At 39.1% G+C, this 21,445-nt stretch overlaps 1 protein-coding gene across 5 annotated transcripts in view; it reads right to left on the bottom strand.

Annotated features, from left to right (window-relative positions):
* HERC2 (HECT and RLD domain containing E3 ubiquitin protein ligase 2) overlaps window positions 1-21,445 on the bottom strand; it is a 289,146-nt gene that overhangs the window by 43,488 nt on the left and 224,213 nt on the right. For all 5 annotated transcript variants that reach the window (XR_003969350.1, XM_030317589.1, XM_030317587.1 and 2 more), the window contains 5 exons: window positions 20,536-20,707; window positions 19,477-19,666; window positions 18,795-18,935; window positions 14,306-14,497; window positions 11,384-11,537 (listed from right to left, as the gene is read on the bottom strand). Coding sequence is in view for 4 of the 5 variants with exons in the window: in XM_030317589.1 (XP_030173449.1) it covers window positions 11,384-11,537; window positions 14,306-14,497; window positions 18,795-18,935; window positions 19,477-19,666; window positions 20,536-20,707 (849 nt within the window). In the remaining variant the exon portion in view is untranslated. The remainder of the gene's footprint in view (window positions 1-11,383; window positions 11,538-14,305; window positions 14,498-18,794; window positions 18,936-19,476; window positions 19,667-20,535; window positions 20,708-21,445) is intronic.

Consider the following 21,445-nt stretch of genomic DNA (forward strand, 5'->3'; position numbering starts at 1 on the left):
AAAATCCCAAAGGGAACCGGTTCCGGCCAGGGAAATTGCTCGCTCCGCGCAAACACCCAACTCTGTGCTTCTGCGGAGCCAAACCTCCGGCAGCGGATCTGACTCCCTCCGGCTGCCACAGGGCCCCTCCTGAAGTGGATCACCTAAGGAGAAGCGAGCTAAGCCTGCCCCCCCTGCCGCCGTGCACCTTGCCTACCCATCCCAGCTAATACGCCAGATCCCCAGCATCACAAGCCTGGCAGTGTGCAAGTAGCCCAGACGGACCACGCCACCCCACAGTGAATCCCGCCCCTAGGAGAGGGGAAGAGAAGGCACACACCAGTCTGACTGTGGCCCCAGTGGTGGGCTGGGGGCAGACATCAGGACTGACTGCGGCCCCGCCCACCAACTCCAGTTATACACCACAGCACAGGGGAAGTGCCCTGCAGGTCCTCACCACACCAGGGACTATCCAAAATGACCAAGCAGAAGAAATCCCCTCAGAAGAATCTCCAGGAAATAACAACAGCTAATGAGCTGATCAAAAAGGATTTAAATAATATAACAGAAAGTGAATTTAGAATAATAGTCATAAAATTAATCGCTGGGCTTGAAAACAGTATACAGGACAGCAGAGAATCTCTTGCTACAGAGATCAAGGGACTAAGGAGCAGTCACGAGGAGCTGAAAAATGCTTTAAAGGAAATGCAAAACAAAATGGAGACCACCACGGCTCGGATGGAAGAGGCAGAGGAGAGAATAGGTGAACTAGAAGATAAAGTTATGGAAAAAGAGGAAGCTGAGAAAAAGAGAGATAAAAAAATCCAGGAGTATGAGGGGAAAATTAGAGAACTAAGTGATACACTAAAAAGAAATAATATACGCATAATCGGTATCCCAGAGGAGGAAGAGAGAGGGAAAGGTGCTGAAGGGGTACTTGAAGAAATAATAGCTGAGAACTTCCCTGAACTGGGGAAGGAAAAAGGCATTGAAATCCAAGAGGCACAGAGAACTCCCTTCAGACGTAACTTGAATCGATCTTCTGCACGACATATCATAGTGAAACTGGCAAAATACAAGGATAAAGAGAAAATTCTGAAAGCAGCAAGGGGTAAACGTGCCCTCACATATAAAGGGAGACCTATAAGACTCGTGACTGATCTCTCTTTTGAAACTTGGCAGGCCAGAAAGATTTGGCACGAGATTTTCAGTGTGCTAGACAGAAAAAATATGCAGCCGAGAATCCTTTATCCAGCAAGTCTGTCATTTAGAATAGAAGGAGAGATAAAGGTCTTCCCAAACAAACAAAAACTGAAGGAATTTGTCACCACGAAACCAGCCCTACAAGAGATCCTAAGGGGGACCCTGTGAGACAAAGTACCAGAGACATCACTACAAGCATAAAACATACAGACATCACAATGACTCTAAACCCGTATCTTTCTATAATAACACTGAATGTAAATGGATTAAATGCGCCAACCAAAAGACACAGGGTATCAGAATGGATAAAAAAACAAGACCCATCTATTTGCTGTCTACAAGAGACTCATTTTAGACCTGAGGACACCTTTAGATTCAGAGTGAGGGGATGGAGAACTATTTATCATGCTACTGGAAGCCAAAAGAAAGCTAGAGTAGCCATACTTATATCAGACAAACTAGACTTTAAATTAAAGGCTGTAACAAGAGATGAAGAAGGACATTATATAATAGTTACAGGGTCTATCCATCAGGAAGAGCTAACAATTATAAATGTCTATGCGCCGAATACCGGAGCCCCCAAATATATAAAACAATTACTCATAAACAGAAGCAACCTTATTGATAAGAATGTGGTAATTGCAGGGGACTTTAACACCCCACTTACAGAAATGGATAGATCATCTAGACACACGGTCAATAAAGAAACAAGGGTCCTGAATGAGACATTGGATCAGATGGACTTGACAGATATATTTAGAACTCTGCATCCCAAAGCAACAGAATATACTTTCTTCTCCAGTGCACATGGAACATTCTCCAAGATAGATCATATGCTGGGTCACAAAACAGCCCTTCATAAGTTTACAAGAATTGAAATTATACCATGCATACTTTCAGACCACAATGCTATGAAGCTTGAAATCAACCACAGGAAAAAGTCTGGAAAACCTCCAAAAGCATGGAGGTTAAAGAACACCCTACTAACGAATGAGTGGGTCAACCAGGCAATTAGAGAAGAAATTAAAAAATATATGGAAACAAACGAAAATGAAAATACAACAATCCAAACGCTTTGGGACGCAGCGAAGGCAGTCCTGAGAGGAAAATACATTGCAATCCAGGCCTATCTCAAGAAACAAGAAAAATCCCAATACAAAATCTAACAGCACACCTAAAGGAAACAGAAGCAGAACAGCAAAGGCAGCCTAAACCCAGCAGAAGAAGAGAAATAATAAAGATCAGAGCAGAAATAAACAATATAGAATCTAAAAAAACTGTAGAGCAGATCAACGAAACCAAGAGTTGGTTTTTTGAAAAAATAAACAAAATTGACAAACCGCTAGCCAGGCTTCTCAAAAAGAAAAGGGAGATGACCCAAATAGATAAAATCATGAATGAAAATGGAATTAGTACAACCAATCCCTCAGAGATACAAACAATTATCAGGGAATACTATGAAAAATTATATGCCAACAAATTGGACAACCTGGAGGAAATGGACAAATTCCTGAACACCCACACTCTTCCAAAACTCAATCAGGAGGAAAGAGAAAGCTTGAACAGACCCATAACCAGCGAAGAAATTGAATCGGTTATCAAAAATCTCCCAACAAATAAGAGTCCAGGACCAGATGGCTTCCCAGGGGAGTTCTACCAGACGTTTAAAGCAGAGATAATACCTATCCTTCTCAAGCTATTCCAAGAAATAGAAAGGGAAGGAAAACTTCCAGACTCATTCTATGAAGCCAGTATTACTTTGATTCCTAAACCAGACAGAGACCCAGTAAAAAAAGAGAACTACAGGCCAATATCCCTGATGAATATGGATGCAAAAATTCTCAATAAGATACTAGCAAATCGAATTCAACAGCATATAAAAAGAATTATTCACCATGATCAAGTGGGATTCATTCCTGGGATGCAGGGCTGGTTCAACATTCGCAAATCAATCAACGTGATACATCACATTAACAAAAAAAAAAGAGAAGAACCATATGATCCTGTCAATCGATGCAGAAAAGGCCTTTGACAAAATCCAGCACCCTTTCTTAATAAAAACCCTTGAGAAAGTCGGGATAGAAGGAACATACTTAAAGATCATAAAAGCCATTTATGAAAAGCCCACAGCTAACATCATCCTCAACGGGGAAAAACTGAGAGCTTTTTCCCTGAGATCAGGAACACGACAGGGATGCCCACTCTCACCGCTGTTGTTTAACATAGTGCTGGAAGTTCTAGCATCAGCAATCAGACAACAAAAGGAAATCAAAGGCATCAAAATTGGCAAAGATGAAGTCAAGCTTTCACTTTTTGCAGATGACATGATATTATACATGGAAAATCCGATAGACTCCACAAAAGTCTGCTAGAACTGACACATGAATTCAGCAAAGTTGCAGGATACAAAATCAATGTACAGAAATCAGTTGCATTCTTATACACTAACAACGAAGCAACAGAAAGACAAATAAAGAAACTGATCCCATTCACAATTGCACCAAGAAGCATAAAATACCCAGGAATAAATCTAACCAAAGATGTAAAGGATCTGTATGCTGAAAACTATAGAAAACTTATGAAGGTAATTGAAGAAGATTTAAAGAAATGGAAAGACATTCCCTGCTCATGGATTGGAAAAATAAATATCGTCAAAATGTCAATACTACCCAAAGCTATCTACACATTCAATGCAATCCCAATCAAAATTGCACCAGCATTCTTCTCGAAACTAGAACAAGCAATCCTAAAATTCATATGGAACCACAAAAGGCCCCGAATAGCCAAAGGAATTCTGAAGAAGAAGACCAAAGCAGGAGGCATCACAATCCCAGACTTCAGCCTCTACTACAAAGCTGTAATTATCAAGACAGCATGGTATTGGCACAAAAACAGACACACAGACCAATGGAATAGAATAGAAACCCCAGAACTAGACCCACAAACGTATGGCCAACTCATCTTTGACAAAGCAGGAAACAACATCCAATGGAAAAAAGACAGCCTCTTTAACAAATGGTGCTGGGAGAACTGGACAGCAACATGCAGAAGGTTGAAACTAGACCACTTTCTCACACCATTTACAAAAATAAACTCAAAATGGATAAAGGACCTAAATGTGAGACAGGAAACCATCAAAACCTTAGAGGAGAAAGCAGGAAAAGACCTCTCTGACCTCAGCCGTAGCAATCTCTTACTCGACACATCCCCAAAGGCAAGGGAATTAAAAGCAAAAGTGAATTACTGGGACCTTATGAAGATAAAAAGCTTCTGCACAGCAAAGGAAACAACCAACAAAACTAAAAGGCAACCAACGGAATGGGAAAAGATATTTGCAAATGACATATCGGACAAAGGGCTAGTATCTAAAATCTATAAAGAGCTCACCAAACTCCACACCCGAAAAACAAATAACCCAGTGAAGAAATGGGCAGAAAACATGAATAGACACTTCTCTAAAGAAGACATCCAGATGGCCAACAGGCACATGAAAAGATGTTCAGCGTCGCTCCTTATCAGGGAAATACAAATCAAAACCACACTCAGGTATCACCTCACGCTAGTCAGAGTGGCCAAAATGAACAAATCAGGAGACTATAGATGCTGGAGAGGATGTGGAGAAATGGGAACCCTCTTGCACTGTTGGTGGGAATGCAAACTGGTGCAGCCGCTCTGGAAAGCAGTGTGGAGGTTTCTCAAAAAATTAAAAATAGACCTACCCTATGACCCAGCAATAGCACTGCTAGGAATTTATCCAAGGGATACAGGAGTACTGATGCATAGGGGCACTTGTACCCCAATGTTCATAGCAGCACTGTCAACAATAGCCAAATTATGGAAAGAGCCTAAATGTCCATCAACTGATGAATGGATAAAGAAATTGTGGTTTATATACACAATGGAATACTATGTGGCAATGAGAAAAAATGAAATATGGCCCTTTGTAGCAACGTGGATGGAACTGGAGAGTGTGATGCTAAGTGAAATAAGCCATACAGAGAAAGACAGATACCATATGGTTTCACTCTTATGTGGATCCTGAGAAACTTAACAGGAACCCATGGGGGAGGGGAAGGAAAAAAAAAAAAAAAAAGAGGTTAGAGTGGGAGAGAGCCAAAGCATAAGAGACTGTTAAAAACTGAGAACAAACTGAGGGTTGATGGGGGGTGGGAGGGAGGGGAGGGTGGGTGATGGGTATTGAGGAGGGCACCTTTTGGGATGAGCACTGGGTGTTGTATGGAAACCAATTTGTCAATAAATTTCATAAAAAAAAAAAAAAAAAAAAGAAGATGTTATATACAAACCTAATGGTAACCACAAATCAAAACCTACTAATAGATATGCAAAGAATAAAGAGAAAGAAATTCAAATATATCATTAATGAAAACCAGCAAACCATGGAAGAAAGAAAAAAGGATCAGAGAAAACCTCAGAAACAACTGCAAAACAACAATCAATTTATGGCAATAAATAGGTATCTATCAATAATCACTTTGAATGTAAATGGACTAAATGCTCCAATCAAAAGACACAAGGTGTCAGAATGGATAAAAAACAAAACAAACAAACAAAAAAACAGGACCTATCTATATGCTGCCTACAAGAGACTCATTTCAGACCTAAAGACACCCGCACACGGGGGGGGGGGGTGGGGGTGGGAAGAAACACTTATCATATAAATGGATGTCAAAAGAAAGCCAAAGTGGCAATACTTATATCAGATAAAGTAGATTTTAAAACAAAGACTGTAACAACATACCAAGAAAGACACATTACAATATTAAAGAGGACACTCCAACAAAAAGATATAACAACTGTAAATATTTATGCACTCAATACAGGAATACTGAAATACATAAAATAGTTAATAACAAACATAAACTAATTGAAAGTAACATACTAATACTAGGAGATTTTAACACACCACTTACACTGATGGACAGATCATCCAAACAGAAAATCAACAAGGAAACAGTGGCTTTGAATGACACACTGGACCAGATGAATTTAACACATATATTCAGAACATTCCATTCAAAAACAGCAGAATACATGTTCTTTTCAGGAGGGCACAGAACATCCTCCAAAATAGATCACGGAGTAGTCCACAAAACAAGCCTTGACAAATTCAAGAAAATCAAAGCCATACCATGCATCTTTTCTGATCACAACATTATGAAACTAGAAATCAATTATAGGAAAAGTCTGGAAAACTACAAATACACGGAGGGTAAATAACATGCTACTGAAAAACAAATGGGTTAACCAAGAAATCAAAGAAGAAATCAAAAAGTACATGGAATCCGGGGCGCCTGGGTGGCTTAGCTGGTTAAGTATCCGACTCTGGATTTCAGCTCAGGTCATGAACTCACAGTTTGTGGGTTCAAGTCCCACATCTGACTCTGTGCTTACAGCATGGAGCCTGCTTGGGTCTCTCTCTCTCTCTCTCTCTCTCTCTCTCTCTCTCTGCTTGGGTCTCTCTCTCTCTCTCTCTCTCTCTCTCTGTCTCCCTCTCTCTCTGCCCCTCCCTGCTCATGCTCACTCTCTCTCTCAAAATGAGTAAATAAACTTTGGGGGAAAAAATGTTCTAAGAGGTAAGTTTATAGCAATACAGGCCTACATGAAGAAAACAGAAAAATTCACAAAAACAACCTAACTTTACATTTAAAAGAGCTAGAAAAAGAACAACAAATGAAATGTAAAACCAGCAGAAGAAAGAAAATAATAAAGATTGGAACAGAAATAAATGATATAGAAACTAAAAAAAACAATAGAATAGATCAATAAAACCAGGAGCTAGTTCTTTGAAAAGATCAACAAAATTGATAAACCTCTAGCCAGACTCATCAAAGAAAAAAAAAAGGAACTCCAATAAAAAAAAGTGACAAATGAAAGAGGAGAAATAACAACCAACACCACAAAAATATATAAAATTGTAAGGGAGGGGCGCCTGGATGGCTCAGTCAGTTAAGCGTCCAACTTCAGCTCAGGTCATGATCTCAGGGTTCATGGGTTGGAGCCCCGCATCAGGCTCGTGCTGACAACTCAGAGCCTGGAGCCTGTTTCAATTTCTGTGTCTCCCTTTCTCTCTGCCCCTCCCCCACTCGCGCTCTGTCTCCCTGTCTCAAAAATAAATAAACAGTAAAAAAAAATTTTTTTAATTGTAAGGGAATGTTATTAAAAACCATATGCCAAAAAATTACACAACCTAGAAAAAAATGGATAAATTCCTACAAACATATTACCCACCAAACCTGAAACAGGAAGAAATAGAAAATTTGAATAGCCCAATTACCAGCAAGGAGACTGAATCAGTAATCAAAAAACTCCCAACAAATATAAGTCCAGGACTAGACAGTTTCACAGGTGAACTCTACCAAACATTTAAAAAAGAGTTAATACCTGTTCTTCTCAAACTATTCCAAAAAACAGAAGAGGAAGGAAAACTTCTAAGCTCATTCTATGGTGTCAGTATCACCCTGATACCAAAACCAGATAAAGACACCACATAAAAAAAGAGAACTACAGGTCAATATCTCTGATAAACATAGATGCAAAAATCCTCAAAAAAATAGCAAAACCAAATTAGCAAAAAATTAGCAAACCAAATTCAACATTACATTAAAAAAACCATTCACCACAAAAAATGGGATTTATTCTGAGGATGCAAGCATGGTTCCACATTCACAAATTCATCAACATGATATATAAACCATATGATCATTTCAACAGACTCAGAAAAAACACCTGAAAAAGTACAACATCCATCCATGCTAAAAGCTCTCAAAAAAGTAGGTTTAGAGGGAACATACCTCAGCATAACTAAGACCATATACGAAAAACCCACAGCGAACATCATACTCAATGAGGAAATACTGAGAGCTTGTCCCCTAAAGTCAGGAATAAGACAAGAATGTCCACTTTCACCACTTTTATTCAACATAGTACTGGAAGTCCTAGCCACAGCATTCAGAAAACAAAAAGACATAAAAGGTATTCAAATGGGCAAGAAAAAAAAGCAAAACTTTCTGATTTGCAGATGACATGATATTTCACATAGAAAACTCTAAAGACTCCACCAAAAAAACTACTAGAACTAATAAATAAGTTCAGTAAAATCACAGGATACAAAATTAATGTGCAGAAATCTGTTGCATTTCTATACACTAATAATGAAGCAAAAGAAAGAGAAATTTAAAAAAAAATCCCATTTACAATTGCACCCAAAATAATAAGATACCTAGGAATAAACCTAAGCAAAAAGGTGAAAGACCTGTACTGTGAAAACTATAAAACACTGACAAAAGAAACTGAAGACACAAAGAAATGGAAAGATGTTCCATGCTCATGAATTGGAAGAACAAATATTGTTAAAATATTTATACTACCCAAAGCAATCTACACGTTTAATGCAATCCCTATCCAAAGACCAATAGCATTTTTCACAGAGCTAGAACAAACAATCCTAAAATTTATATGGAACCACAAAAGACTTTGAATAGCCAAAGCAACCTTGAAAAAGAAAGGCAAAAATGGAGGCATCACAATTCCGGACTTCAAGTTTTATTACCAAGCTGGAGTGGGACACCTGGGTGGCTCAGTCAGTTAAGCATCCAACTTCAGCTCAGGTCATGATTTCACAGCTCATGAGTTCAAGTCCTTCATTGGACTCTGTGCTGACAGCTCAGAGCCTGGAGCCTGCTTCATATTCTGTGTCTCCCTCTCTCTGTGACCCTCCCCCACTCACACTTGGTCTCTTTCAAAAACAAACATTAAAAAAAAATTTAAATACAGACTAAATTAGAAAGGGCATAAGAGTAAATGAACACAAATAGATGATGCTTTAAAACAAACAGAAGGAGAAAAAGAAGAAAAAGAGAAAGGTAGGAAGTATTTGAGAGGCAATAGTTAACATGGAGTCTAAAAGGTATCTAATACACGATGATGATCACGGGTCCATGAAAGAGGGCTAAGGGATTACAAACAGTACAAACTGTAACACAACAGGTCTGCACTGCAGGTCTGAAACTGCATTTTAAAGGAACATACCACCTATCTGTGAATACCGCCTATAATAACCATTTGAAAACATATTCTAGTAAAATTACTGAAACAAAGCACAATACATAAGTGGAAAAACAGATTACCACCATCACACTTTCACAGAGGAAGAATAGGTGATCCAAAAATTTACTACCAAGAAAACCTAACTTTCAAGTTTGAGCACAAACTGTCATGGACAAGCCGATCCCAGGGCTGCTATCCTGAGCCCACTGAAGAATTGACTAAAGTGTGAGCTTCAGTCAATCATAATGAAAAAAGAGATAGGGCCCCTGGATGGCTCAGTCAGTTGAGCGACCGACTCTTGATTTAAGCTCAGGTCATGGCATGGTTCATGAGATTTAGCCCCATGACATGCTCTAAGCTGACAGCACAGAGCCTGCTTGGGATTCTCTCTCTCCCTCTCTCTCTGCCCCTCCCTTGCTTACACACTCTCTCTCTCCCTCTCAAAATAAATAAATATTTTTAAAAAAGAGAGAGAGACAAAGGACTAGAAGTGAGCATTAACAGAGTAAAAATAAAACTAAATGAAGATTGAATAGAAGTACGGTATGTAATGGTTATTATGCTCTGGTAGATACAGTATAATCACATTTTAATAAAGTTGGGAGAAGGAAGACAGAATAAGCCAAATTTTTTTTTTGCTATTTCAGGAACTATATTCATGTTTGCTTATATTAGATTTGAATCCTTAGTCTCTTGTTTCTGAAATGTGAAATAAAGCAAATGAATAATTTTGAGATATTATAATTCTGTCATCCCTTATCTAATCAAGATTTTCAGTATAGAAGAAAACACAGAAGTAATGTTAGAGGTTAATAGAAACCTTGCAGTTCTGAATTTGAATCCAATGTATCAGTATGAACTCAAAAGAAAGGGGACTGCCCAACCATTCATCCTACCTCTGTCTATTGAAAAGGTCTAGAAACAATGACAGCCCAGTAATCTAAAATGCCTTCTCCACTGAAAGACACCAAGGAAGATTCCAGGTAGGGGGCAGAAACTACATGACAAGCCCAAAGCATCTTATTATACCAGACTGCATGGAGGTTATCAATGGATCACCAATGTCATTTCTGGAACAAATTGAAGAGGTTCCTGATATCTAGAGATGGGATAATTTGAGCTTCAACAGAATAATAGTCACAAGGGATTAAAGCCCATCATATATGTTTAAATCCATAAGTTCATAACAACATAAAAGAAAAAAAAATTCTGGTCACCTTCAAAGAATGATAGGGAATCAATTCATCCTCTTAAAAATATAAATAGAAGAAAGCTTTTAATCCTGTCTTGCTTATGCAAACAGCACCCCTAGATAACTAACTAAAGGATGAGGGGAAATATCTCTTTATAAAGTATTCCAGTTAATAAACAGGAAAAGAATGGAACAATTAGAATAGCACCATTTTGCAACCCCCAATGGATTAATGGCCTCAGGCTCTGAGTATCAGTAGCTGCTGACATCACATAAGGAAAGACAAGCAGGCACAGGGACACAACCACCAATGGTCTTGCCAAAGGTCTGAACTACTTGGAACTCTGAATCAGGAGAAATTTGCAGAAAGACAAGGATCAAGAATAGGCTGAAGTGCAGCAGGAGTATGTAAATCCAGGCTGCAGGGAAGACCAATGGGTTAAAGGCTGAGGTTCCTCAACACATAGACTGTTGAAAAAAAGGAAAAAGAAAATCAAGGAAAGAACTCAAGTTACAATAAGAAACTTAAAAGATAGAAACTATTAATTAGAAAGAGACTTAGAAGAGGGTACACACCTGGGTAACAGAAACTGCCCAGAAATACAAGTCAGCATTATCTCTAAGGGCGGGCAGCAATCACTTTAGTGGGGACACAAGAAAGAGTTTCTGGAAACTGGCACAGGACTTCTTCTAGATCTGAGTTTTGGTGACTATGGCAACCACACCTGATAATCGTTAAGCTAAACATTCATTCTGCATGGTTTTCTGTATCATGTTTATTTTGAGAAAAAAAGTATTTTTAAAAAGTTGGGAAATAATTCTAAAGCAATTCTGTAGCTTCTTTTCTATAAAATGGTGTACTTCTGATACAATTATAGAAATGAAGCTATTCTATAGGCAGAGATTCTTCCCCCCTCCTCCCCCTAGGCCAGCGCTGAGTACCTGGTATCTTCACTGTTCCACTGGAGGAAGTGTCGTCTGTGTAGGGATGGCTACTCTCCACCACCACAGGCTGAGAGGACAAGCGACCACTCTGCGAGTCTGTGGCCACATCCTCCAACTCAGTGACACAGAGCTCCAGCAACATATCTGCCACCTGGGGGAGGAAGCAGGGACACGATCAGGGCACCAGGATAGGACTTCAGAATTTGATAAATCTACTTTAAATCAGGGCTTGGTTCCCTCATCTATAAAATCAAGATAGCACAGACCTCAGAGGTGCTGTGAAGCTTGTAAGTAGCTGGGAGCTGCCTCACATACACAAAACACTCAATATGTGCCAACCAATGAAAGTGTGATCACAACAGTTTTTTATACCAAGACAAGATTACTTCCTAGTGAGGAAAAAATCTGCCTCAGGAACAAAAATATCCAGGGCAGGAGCAGAAAGGTGATAAAAATGACCAAGATCCTAGAAGTCACTGGGGTTCAAACAGGAGGGGGCAGAAATAGATAGGAACAATCAAGCCACCCAGATCAAACAGCAGCATAATACCTGAAACAAACAGCTACAAGCACAAACATAAGTGGGATTTCCCTTGACCCAGGACATTAAGGGTCAGCCCCAATGCCATCTTCTCTGAACAATCCATAATGTCCTTATGTCATTTTTTTTAAGTTTATTTATTTTGAGAGAGAAAACACACACAGGGGAGGGGCAGAGAGAGAGGGTGGGAGAGAGAATCCCAAGCAGGCTTGCACTGTTAGCACAGAGCCCGATGCAGTTGTCAAACTTGTGAATAATGAGATTGTGACCTGAGCCAAAATCAAGAGTCAGATGCTTAACCAACTGAGCCACCCAGGCTCCCCAATACTTATTTCATTTTAAAATTTTACTGATTCACACCATTGAAGTGGTAAATACTGGTGATTATAAACTCTTTGATTTCTATTTTTAAAAACAAATAAGAATATGTTATTGTAGCAGTAAGAGCCTGAAAATTTTTGAAATTTAGAGAAAAAACTATTGTGTATTCCATACTTTCCAGGAATAAATGATTTTTCTCCTCTATTTTTCCTCACATTTAGATAACAAATAGATTAGCTTAGTAAATAGTTTTGTTAATGACAAACTAATATCACTGCTATCTAGGTAACAGGACTATAAATTCAGACATCTCTCTTTTAAGAGTCCCAAATATTAGGTTGGGGTGACACAGGACCAGCATCTTGCCCCTGACCAGGATAGTCTGAAGACAATCCTATCTTTGCTTCTGTTTCCCCTTAAACCTAGTGTGCATCACTGGGACACACATGTTGGGAGCATCAAACACCTACCACACAGTCCACCAGGAGTTTTCTGGGCTTCACAATCCTCCTCTGAAAATCCCATCACTCCCCCAGGAGAGGTCAACAAGAAGAGGGTGACACAGGCACCACAGATGTGGCTTTTCCCTCAGAGCACTCAGGGTCCAGTCCCATTTCTCCCACCCACCAGCAACCTGAGTGTCCACAGCCAGTGGACAACGTCTCAGAGCCTCAGTTTCCTCATCTGTAAACAGAGAACATCTACCATCTATACTGAGAATGCACTTACAACTGGGCCTGGCAGATATGTGTGTACTAAATATTGGGCATTATTACTTTAAATCCATGTCCTCATTCATATCCTTTCCTCTCACAAATGCAATAAACTTGTGAAAAAAACAAAAACACAAAAAAAACAAAAAACAAAAAGCTTTTGCTTGTGGCAATTCATCTTGATTCAATCTCTCAGAATTGTGCCAAGTACCTTGCCTTAAAAAACTAGAAAGTAGGAAACCTACCTCTTGTTCTTCCTGAATACGATTAAGAAATAACAAGCCCCAAACCATTTAATTTACTAACTACCAAATCATTTACTATGTTTTCAAGACCACTCAACCACACTTAAGTATTTTCTCATTTGGGCGGCAGTGATATAAGGTCTAGAAAAACACAGGTTACATTTCTGTACAGAGTTCATGGCATCAGACTCCCTGATGTGGCCAGTTCTAAAAAGGCAGAAGGCCATTGATAAATAAAAGAGTCATTAGGAAGCCAAAAAGTTTTAGGACTGATCAATCCAATTTCTAAGATGTACTGATATGATGCTGACTTTATACCCTAAACTAGCCACATGTAGCTATACACATTTAAATTAAAGCTAAATAAAATGAAAACTTCAGTTCCTCAGGTGCACTAGTCATCAAGTGGTCAACAGGTACATGTGACTGGAAGCCACTATACTGGATGGCTCAGCTAGCCACCACAGTAGAAAATCCTGATGGACCCCATGTTACCAAATATTAAAACTATTTTAAAGCATAATAGGTTAATGTACAGAAGAGTCCATAAATGGACCCAAATATATACAAGAATTTAAAATATGATTAAAATGTTTTTCAAATCATTGGGCAAAGGATGGATTTTTATTATTATTCAATAAATGGTTGTCAGACAACAAGTTTGCCATCTAGGAAAAAATAAAGTTGGATCCCTACATTGTCCCTTATATCAAGATAAATCCCAGATGGCTCAAAAATGTAAATATAATAAATGAAATCATAAAAATAATTGGAAGAAACTTGGGAAATTTTCTTTAAATAATGTCACACAGGCAAGCAGTTTTTCAGCATAATACAAAATCCAGAAGCCATCAATGAAAAAAACTGGCAGATCCAACTTCATAAAAATCAGAAATTTCTAAATGGCAAAAAATACCAAAATGATGTCAGAAGGCACAGTGAGGACAACCACAGCACACAGAACAGAGAAAGGGCTTGTTTACAAGGAGTCCTTCTGAACTGCTATCTCCTAGAATAAAATCAAGCACGAGAGAAGGTGTGATGTCAACAGTAGCATATCCCTCAGAGAGGAGCCCACGACACCCATCACATGGCTCACCTGTGGGTATGCAGTACCCATGCCAGACAGCACAGCTGACAGCACATCCCTGCCCTTGTCCCCTGCCCGGCTGCACACGGACAACTTCAGCAAGTCCACCATGACACGAGTGTCATCCGCAACGAGCAGACTAGTGAATTCATCCAAGGACTGAGGTTCTGGGCCTGTTGCTTTATTTTGGCTTTCAACATCCTAAAAAGTCCAACAATTAAAATGAGGAATGATACATTATGAAACAGTCACCAGTTTACCCATAAACTCAAAGAATACATGACTACTACTGATGAATAAGGGACTTTCTGAGGCCTTTAGCCTTTAAGAGCATGAAATGCCAGGTTAAGAAAGGACAGACCTCTAAAATTTCCACCACCATGTACTATGCTTTCAAGACCAATTAACTATTTTACAAAATACTGATAATATCTATGAAAAGGCATGTGTAAACTATAAATAAATGACAATTTATACTGTGACCAAATTCGAATCATAGGTGGACGGCCTGGAATGAAGTCACAACATACACAATTTACCCCTCCCTGATTCATAAGATAAGCTTGGGGATTTTCTACCAACTAAATTTGTACTTTTACATGTTTTGCCTACATTCTCTACATAACTCTTTCCTAGAATCTCTAAATCGCTTTAAAGTGACTTGTTGGCTGGCATGTAACACAGTATCCATTATCTCTTGTTCCTTGGGTACTTTGAAAATGAAAATAGATATTCTCCTCTTACTTCTCATTCACAGTATGTCAGTTAGAACATACCACACCTGTCATCATTTACCTCTCCCTCCTCTGTAGCAGGTGAAATGAGCCCCTTATTTGCCTGTGGCAGCCTCTGACCTTGTGAGGATGTCCCATCCAGGACTGCTGCCTCACAGCCTGCTATCCAACACCTAAGAGCCTCTTGGGGGTTGTAGTGGGGTGTGACTTATAGAAAGGAACAAGGAGCCATCAGAGGTGGGAAATCGCAGAGCTTTTGAACGTAGAGGGAATGGGAATCACTGAGACCCTGTGCTGAATGGGGGACAACACAGGACCTTCTAGTTCCCCAGGCAGAGTCTGGATCATTAGGGGAAGAACAAGATCCCAGATGTGCCTCTCCTTTTCTCTTCTGCTTTCTGGATCTCAGCAAAACTAGTGCCAACCTTTCCAGAAAAAGAAACGAGATAAAGGAAGCACAAGCCCCACATAGGAAACTTAAGGGAAATGTGACATACCCAATGTGCAAATTCCACAGACTTAGGCCCTGGACACCATACTTCTCTGTGCTAGGAACACAGTTCCTCCCTTTAAAGAAATGGACCCTGCTCCTACCTCTGCATGGAGACCCAGAGAATCGTTAAGTGTAGTTCATCAGAAATGATGCCATTACAGAATCTCACTCACTGAAGAGCAGCAAAAGCATTCAGTGGAATATATTAACACGTGATTAATACTAACCTAATACTAATATGAAAATTATTTATTTACATTTATATTTTATGTTATTTATTTATTTATGACTCAAACTAAAACTGAAATGATAGGAATTTAGGGGTATAATCTGGTTAGTGCCTATGTCTCTTAAATAAACTGGTAGGAAAGAAATCCCTCTTCTACCTAAAAGCAAAAATTTTATATAATTCAGGATAATTTCTGCATTAAACCTTCACCATAGGAGATCATGAAGTATGAGAAGCTGAGTCTAGCCACCTAATTTATAAATGGCAATCTTTTTATTACCACAGATGGTTAAGAATAATTTCCATAGGACATATTTTTACCAGTAGTAATAGAATAATAAATCAAGAGTTCCAAATGTAATTGAAAATAATGCATGTTAAGTAGGTGATGGGGATTAAGGAGTACACTTGTTTGATGAGCACTATCATTTATACCTAAAACTAATATTACACTGTTAACTAACTGGAATTTAAGTAAAAACTTAAAAAAAAAAACAAAAAACGCATGTTTGTCCCCAAAGAAGAAGGCAGAGAGTGTGAGCAGGGTAAGATAGCCAAGCATAGGGAGCACCTAAGTGGGGGTGGGGAGGGTGTCCACATGTGGGGGTGGCTGGTGTGACAGAATGGGTCCCTGCTTTGGCAAGCCAGCTTGGGAGGTGAGGGAGAGGTCACAAATCAAGCAGTTGAGCAGAAGTCAAACTGGTTTTGAGTATCAGAAGCTGTGCAGAAAAAAGGGGGTATCCATTGGGGATGACTTCTGGTTTTGAGTGTCAGGAGCTGTGTGGAGAAAAGGGGGTATCCATGTGGGGCAAGGTGTGGCAGCCAACATGGGAGGCTGGCTACCTAAGAGGAAATAAATAAACTGCCAATAATAGGAATCAGGTTTCTCACTTTCAGAGAAGAGAGTTATAAATACAGAGGGGGAGAAAAGAAGAATGAATCCTGTGTTGGTATTACAATTGATTGTACTGTTGTGAACCAGTGGTTTTCAAGATATGTAGGTATATAGTTAAATAAATATAAGAATACATATCTATTGTGTGTATATACATACACATACACATTTATTCCCTAGCTCTGTCCACTAAGAATGCTTGAGAACATCAACACTCCAACTTAAATGAGGACATGAAGGCCCAGATCTTGCCTTCTAAATGCCATTCTCCACTGAAAAGAACCAAGACTTCCTAGAGAAACATTTGATTTCTGGGCTGGAGGATAAATCATTTTGTTGAGACTAGAACTGTGTGTTGTGCCAGAAAGCAAGGAAACATGCAAAAAATGATGAGAACAGGTTAAAGGGACACATAAAATTCTACAAAATAGTTAAAGAGGTAACACTAACCCTTCAAACTATTCTAAAAAAGAAACAGTAAAAAAGAACACTGTCCCAACTCATTCCACTAAGGCCAGTATTACTCAAATACACAAACCAGGCAGACATCATAAGCAAACTATAGATTAGTAGTATCCTTTATGAATACCAGCTATAAAAACCCTCAACAAAAGAGCAAATCAATCCAGCAACAAATAAAAGGATTATATACTTTAAATACAGAAAGGGAGAGAGCAAAGATAAATCCTGTGGTTGTTGGACTAAAACTGAAAATGGTTTTTGGTTTTTATTCTAAGCTGAAATAGTGGTTTGAACTACTCATGGTTTTGCTGGGGGTTTTCTTGTTTACTTATTTTGAGAGAGAGAGAGAGAGTGTACAAGTACATGCACAAGTGGGGGAGGGGTAGAGAGAGGGAGAGACAGAATCCTAAGCAGGCTCCAAGGTGCAATCACAGAGCCTGACATGGGATCGATCTCATGAACTGCAAGACCATGACCTGAGCTGAAATCAAGAGTGGAACGCTTAACTGACTGAGCCACCCAGGTACCCCTCATGGTGTTTATTATAAAGATAAGATGCTAAATGAGAAAAAAAAAATGCTCAGATGCGTGCATGTTTGCTGAGAAGGTGTAAACCAAGAACATCCGATAGCAGTCAACTTACCAAGTTTCCAGATCTTGTTTCTAAATTCTATGATCTACTAAAAGGAATCAGGGATCGTTGGAGAAATGGATGATTCCAGAGCAGGGACAGGGCAAATGAAAGATAAGTCCAGAACACACTGTTGTACCAAAAAGTAAGGAAGTGCTCAAAAATTATGGGGACATGTCAGGACAAATGAACCAGCCAAAAAGGTCTCCCAAGGGCCAAGTCTAGGATAATTGGGGTGTCAAATGAGGATAGTAATGTATGTCATTAAGTAGGATCCCATCCTACTTTATATCATCGTAGACAGACAGACAGACAAAGATGAGAAGGGAGCTTCTCACAGAAGAACAGCAACAATTATATTCCAAAAGGAATGATGAAATCTGAAAAATCATCATGTGACAACACAGTTATAACGAATTCAGCTAGAATCATCAACAGATACTAGAAACTAGTGGGTAAAAATATGATGAGGAACAAGGTACTTACAGGTATTTACAGTCTCAAAGTATCTCCTCATGAATAATTACTAATACACTCTTATTAACTTCTGGTAGAGAAACCTGGCAGATACTCTTAAGTGATAAGAATTAGTATCACTAGTAATGCAGCAAATCAACAATGCACATACCCCAGAGGGGTGCAATGAAAAGAACTCTACATCCTTCGTATGGTGTTTCAGCCAAAAGGAAGGACTAAAGAATGTCCCATATTGAGTACTAAAGAGACAACACCCAACCCTGAGATGGGTTCTAAACCCATAAATGACACTATTGGAACAATGAGCAAAGACCTGATTAAGTCTATGGATTAGAAAGTAATCCTGGATCAATGTAATGCCCTGACACTCAGGAAATACACACTAAAGCCTTGAGGATGAAAGGGGATTGTGCCCTACAGCTCCCCCACAATGGTTCAGAAATGCCAACAACTGGAGAACCTAGGTGAACGGTATATGGTAGTATAATGTGTTGTATTTCTATGTACTATTTCTCCAACTTTTGTGTACATTTAAGATTATTTCCAAATAAAATGTTAAAGAAGAAATCCCTTTGACCTCTTTGGTTTTTGTCATAGTTTCTGCAATGATGCTGGCAGCTCCTGGGTCATCCGTCACTGGGATAAATGGTCTAGAAGAAGCTGAGGAAGCAGATGGGGTCACTGCAGAGGGGGTCATGGCATCTTCAGAAGAGATCATCTAGTTTAAAAAGTATACAAGGAAAGGAAAAACTCAGCAACATGGCACACTTCCCACACAATTTCAAAAAGCCTGATCTCAAACCCCTTGGGTCATCTGGAATGTCACAGATGTTACAGAGGTTAGCAAGGAGCATACACCACCAGCTCCAGTGGGGTACAGGGCAACCCTGCAAAGTCAAGCACATTCATATTCCCATGAAAACCTATTAATATTCACAATGGTCACATGAAGATTAAAATGAGCTCACAACTCTTCAAGTTGGGTTTTTCCCCAAAATAGCTTTAAGGTGTCAGAACTGCAGATAAAGGAGTATGGATTTGCATTTAGCAACTTTTTAAATGAATAAATCTATTTCTACTTAAGCACTAAAAAGATCCTTTTAAATAAAATATTTTCTAATCCAAGCCAAAAATCACAGAAGTAGGCACAAAAGCACTCTGAATTAGTGGAAGAATGACTTATACTTCTCTAGATACAAAGTAGCTACCATTTCCTTTTTGATCTAATGTTGCTTTATTGCTTTTCTATTTATTTTTACCTCTCCTCTCTTTTCTTGCCATGGATTTGGACTCAGTCTGTCTTCAATATCAATAGCCAGTACACATTCCTCTGCATTCACAGGACTGGCCATAGCAGACACATCAGAAGGAGGTGCCGAGGAGGAGAATGAGGGACACTCCACTGGGGCGATCATGCCAGCCGGCATGAGGGCCCCGACCACCGCATCTCTGTCAGGAGAGAAAGCCAGGCCTGTGGTGAACTGCCCTTTACCACTGCAGGACAGAAGAGTCAGGAGCAGGGACAAGCCCTTACTGAATGATGCCTTCATTTTTATAGGATACACATAAAGGAGTTTTGGGAAACTAATGAGCTAATATTCATCAACTAAAAGCTAAAATGTTTACTTAAGATCTTATTTATCTGAATGACCACAGTGATGACAGGTGAAAAAATATCAAACATAAAAATCAGACAAGAATAAACCCCTGGATTTCCCTGAGAAATCTTCTAGGCTTATTGTTAGAGACTGAGGATAATTTTTTATTTACTGAGAGCTGTGTACCAAGGGTGCTTCACACAAAGTTGCAAAGACTAAACATCTTCTCAATGACAGAGTTGGACTTTGGTCTGAAATTAATTTTCCTATGTAATTTATTTCTACTCATCAAGTCCATAACCATGACAGATGGGCAACTTATTCAGACTGAGAAAATAGCAGCAAAATGTTGGAAAGATAGTATTATCAAAACTCTGCCTTATCAAGTGTTTGAGTGAAGCAGATGACCAGAGGTCTTAAACATTACTGCATATTCGTATCAATACACATCAATATCATTCCTCAAACAGTAATGCTTAGAGTTTACTCACCATAAAGAATAACAAAATGTTTTTAAGTTTGGATTTCTGATTCCTATTTCATTCCCCATTAAAGAAAGCACGAAGATACCATCATTCACTATCTAAGGGTATATGAACTAAAACTCACAGCATTTAAAGATAACACCACAACAGTCTCCTAGACATATGATCAAACAAAAATATAGAAACTCAAAGTTTACATAACTACAGGATTTCAAAAGTTAGCCAACAAGCCTACCTGGCATACATGATTTGCAATGCTGTAAGTATATGAGACAAGGCCTGCTGTTTGGCCAGATTCCCATCCAATGACAGAAGAATCTTGGCAAGAGAAGGGCGATTTGGCTTAGAATTATTTGCACCACTGATTTTATTACTGGCAGCAGAAGAATCAGCATCTGAAGGCACACCTGAAAAAGGAAAATAAAGTGTGGGTTCAACTTTAAAGATCAGAGTTTGCTCTATTCCTATTTGACCTTTCAGTTTAGTTATAAAACACACTGTAATCTGCATTTTGCTATTTCATAGATCAGGTATTAGGTTCATTAATGGTCTCCCAGAGTAAAAACAAAAACAAAAACAACAACAAACAACCTATTTATCTATACTTCTAAAAACAAGCCATTTTCATCAAAGCTTTGCTATAACTGCAAAAAAAAATGCAGATTTTTGCTAAATGCATTTATAACATATGTATGTGCTATGAAAATACAATAACTGCCTGTATTTACTTACCATTGAAATGCAAAACAAAAAATAATACAAAACAATGGAGAGAAGACAAGATGTTCACCAATAAATAGTCTTACTAGACACATGTTCCGACTCTTCACTGCCCAAAGAGCTCACAGGCCTCAGCCAAGGGAAGGGAACCAGGTGGAGTACAGTGGTCTATGTGCGTAAAGGGGGCAGACCTCAGAGTCAGGGAGGCCAATATAGTCAGAGTTCATAGAACAGAAGCAGAGAGGAGAGAGTTGCCCTGATATTGCTCTGGAGTTGTGCAGGTAACCTCACTCACCCCAGCTGAGGATGCAGCAAAAGGTGATGCATGCCTACATGACAGGAAACTTCCCAAAGTCAAAGAAAGAACTACATGAAAGGACTGGAGGCCCAGTGCACCATCTTGAAGAATACAGAGGGACAAGCAT

This window comes from Lynx canadensis, chromosome B3, assembly GCF_007474595.2.
Source record: "Lynx canadensis isolate LIC74 chromosome B3, mLynCan4.pri.v2, whole genome shotgun sequence".
Taxonomy (NCBI): Eukaryota; Metazoa; Chordata; class Mammalia; order Carnivora; family Felidae; genus Lynx; species Lynx canadensis.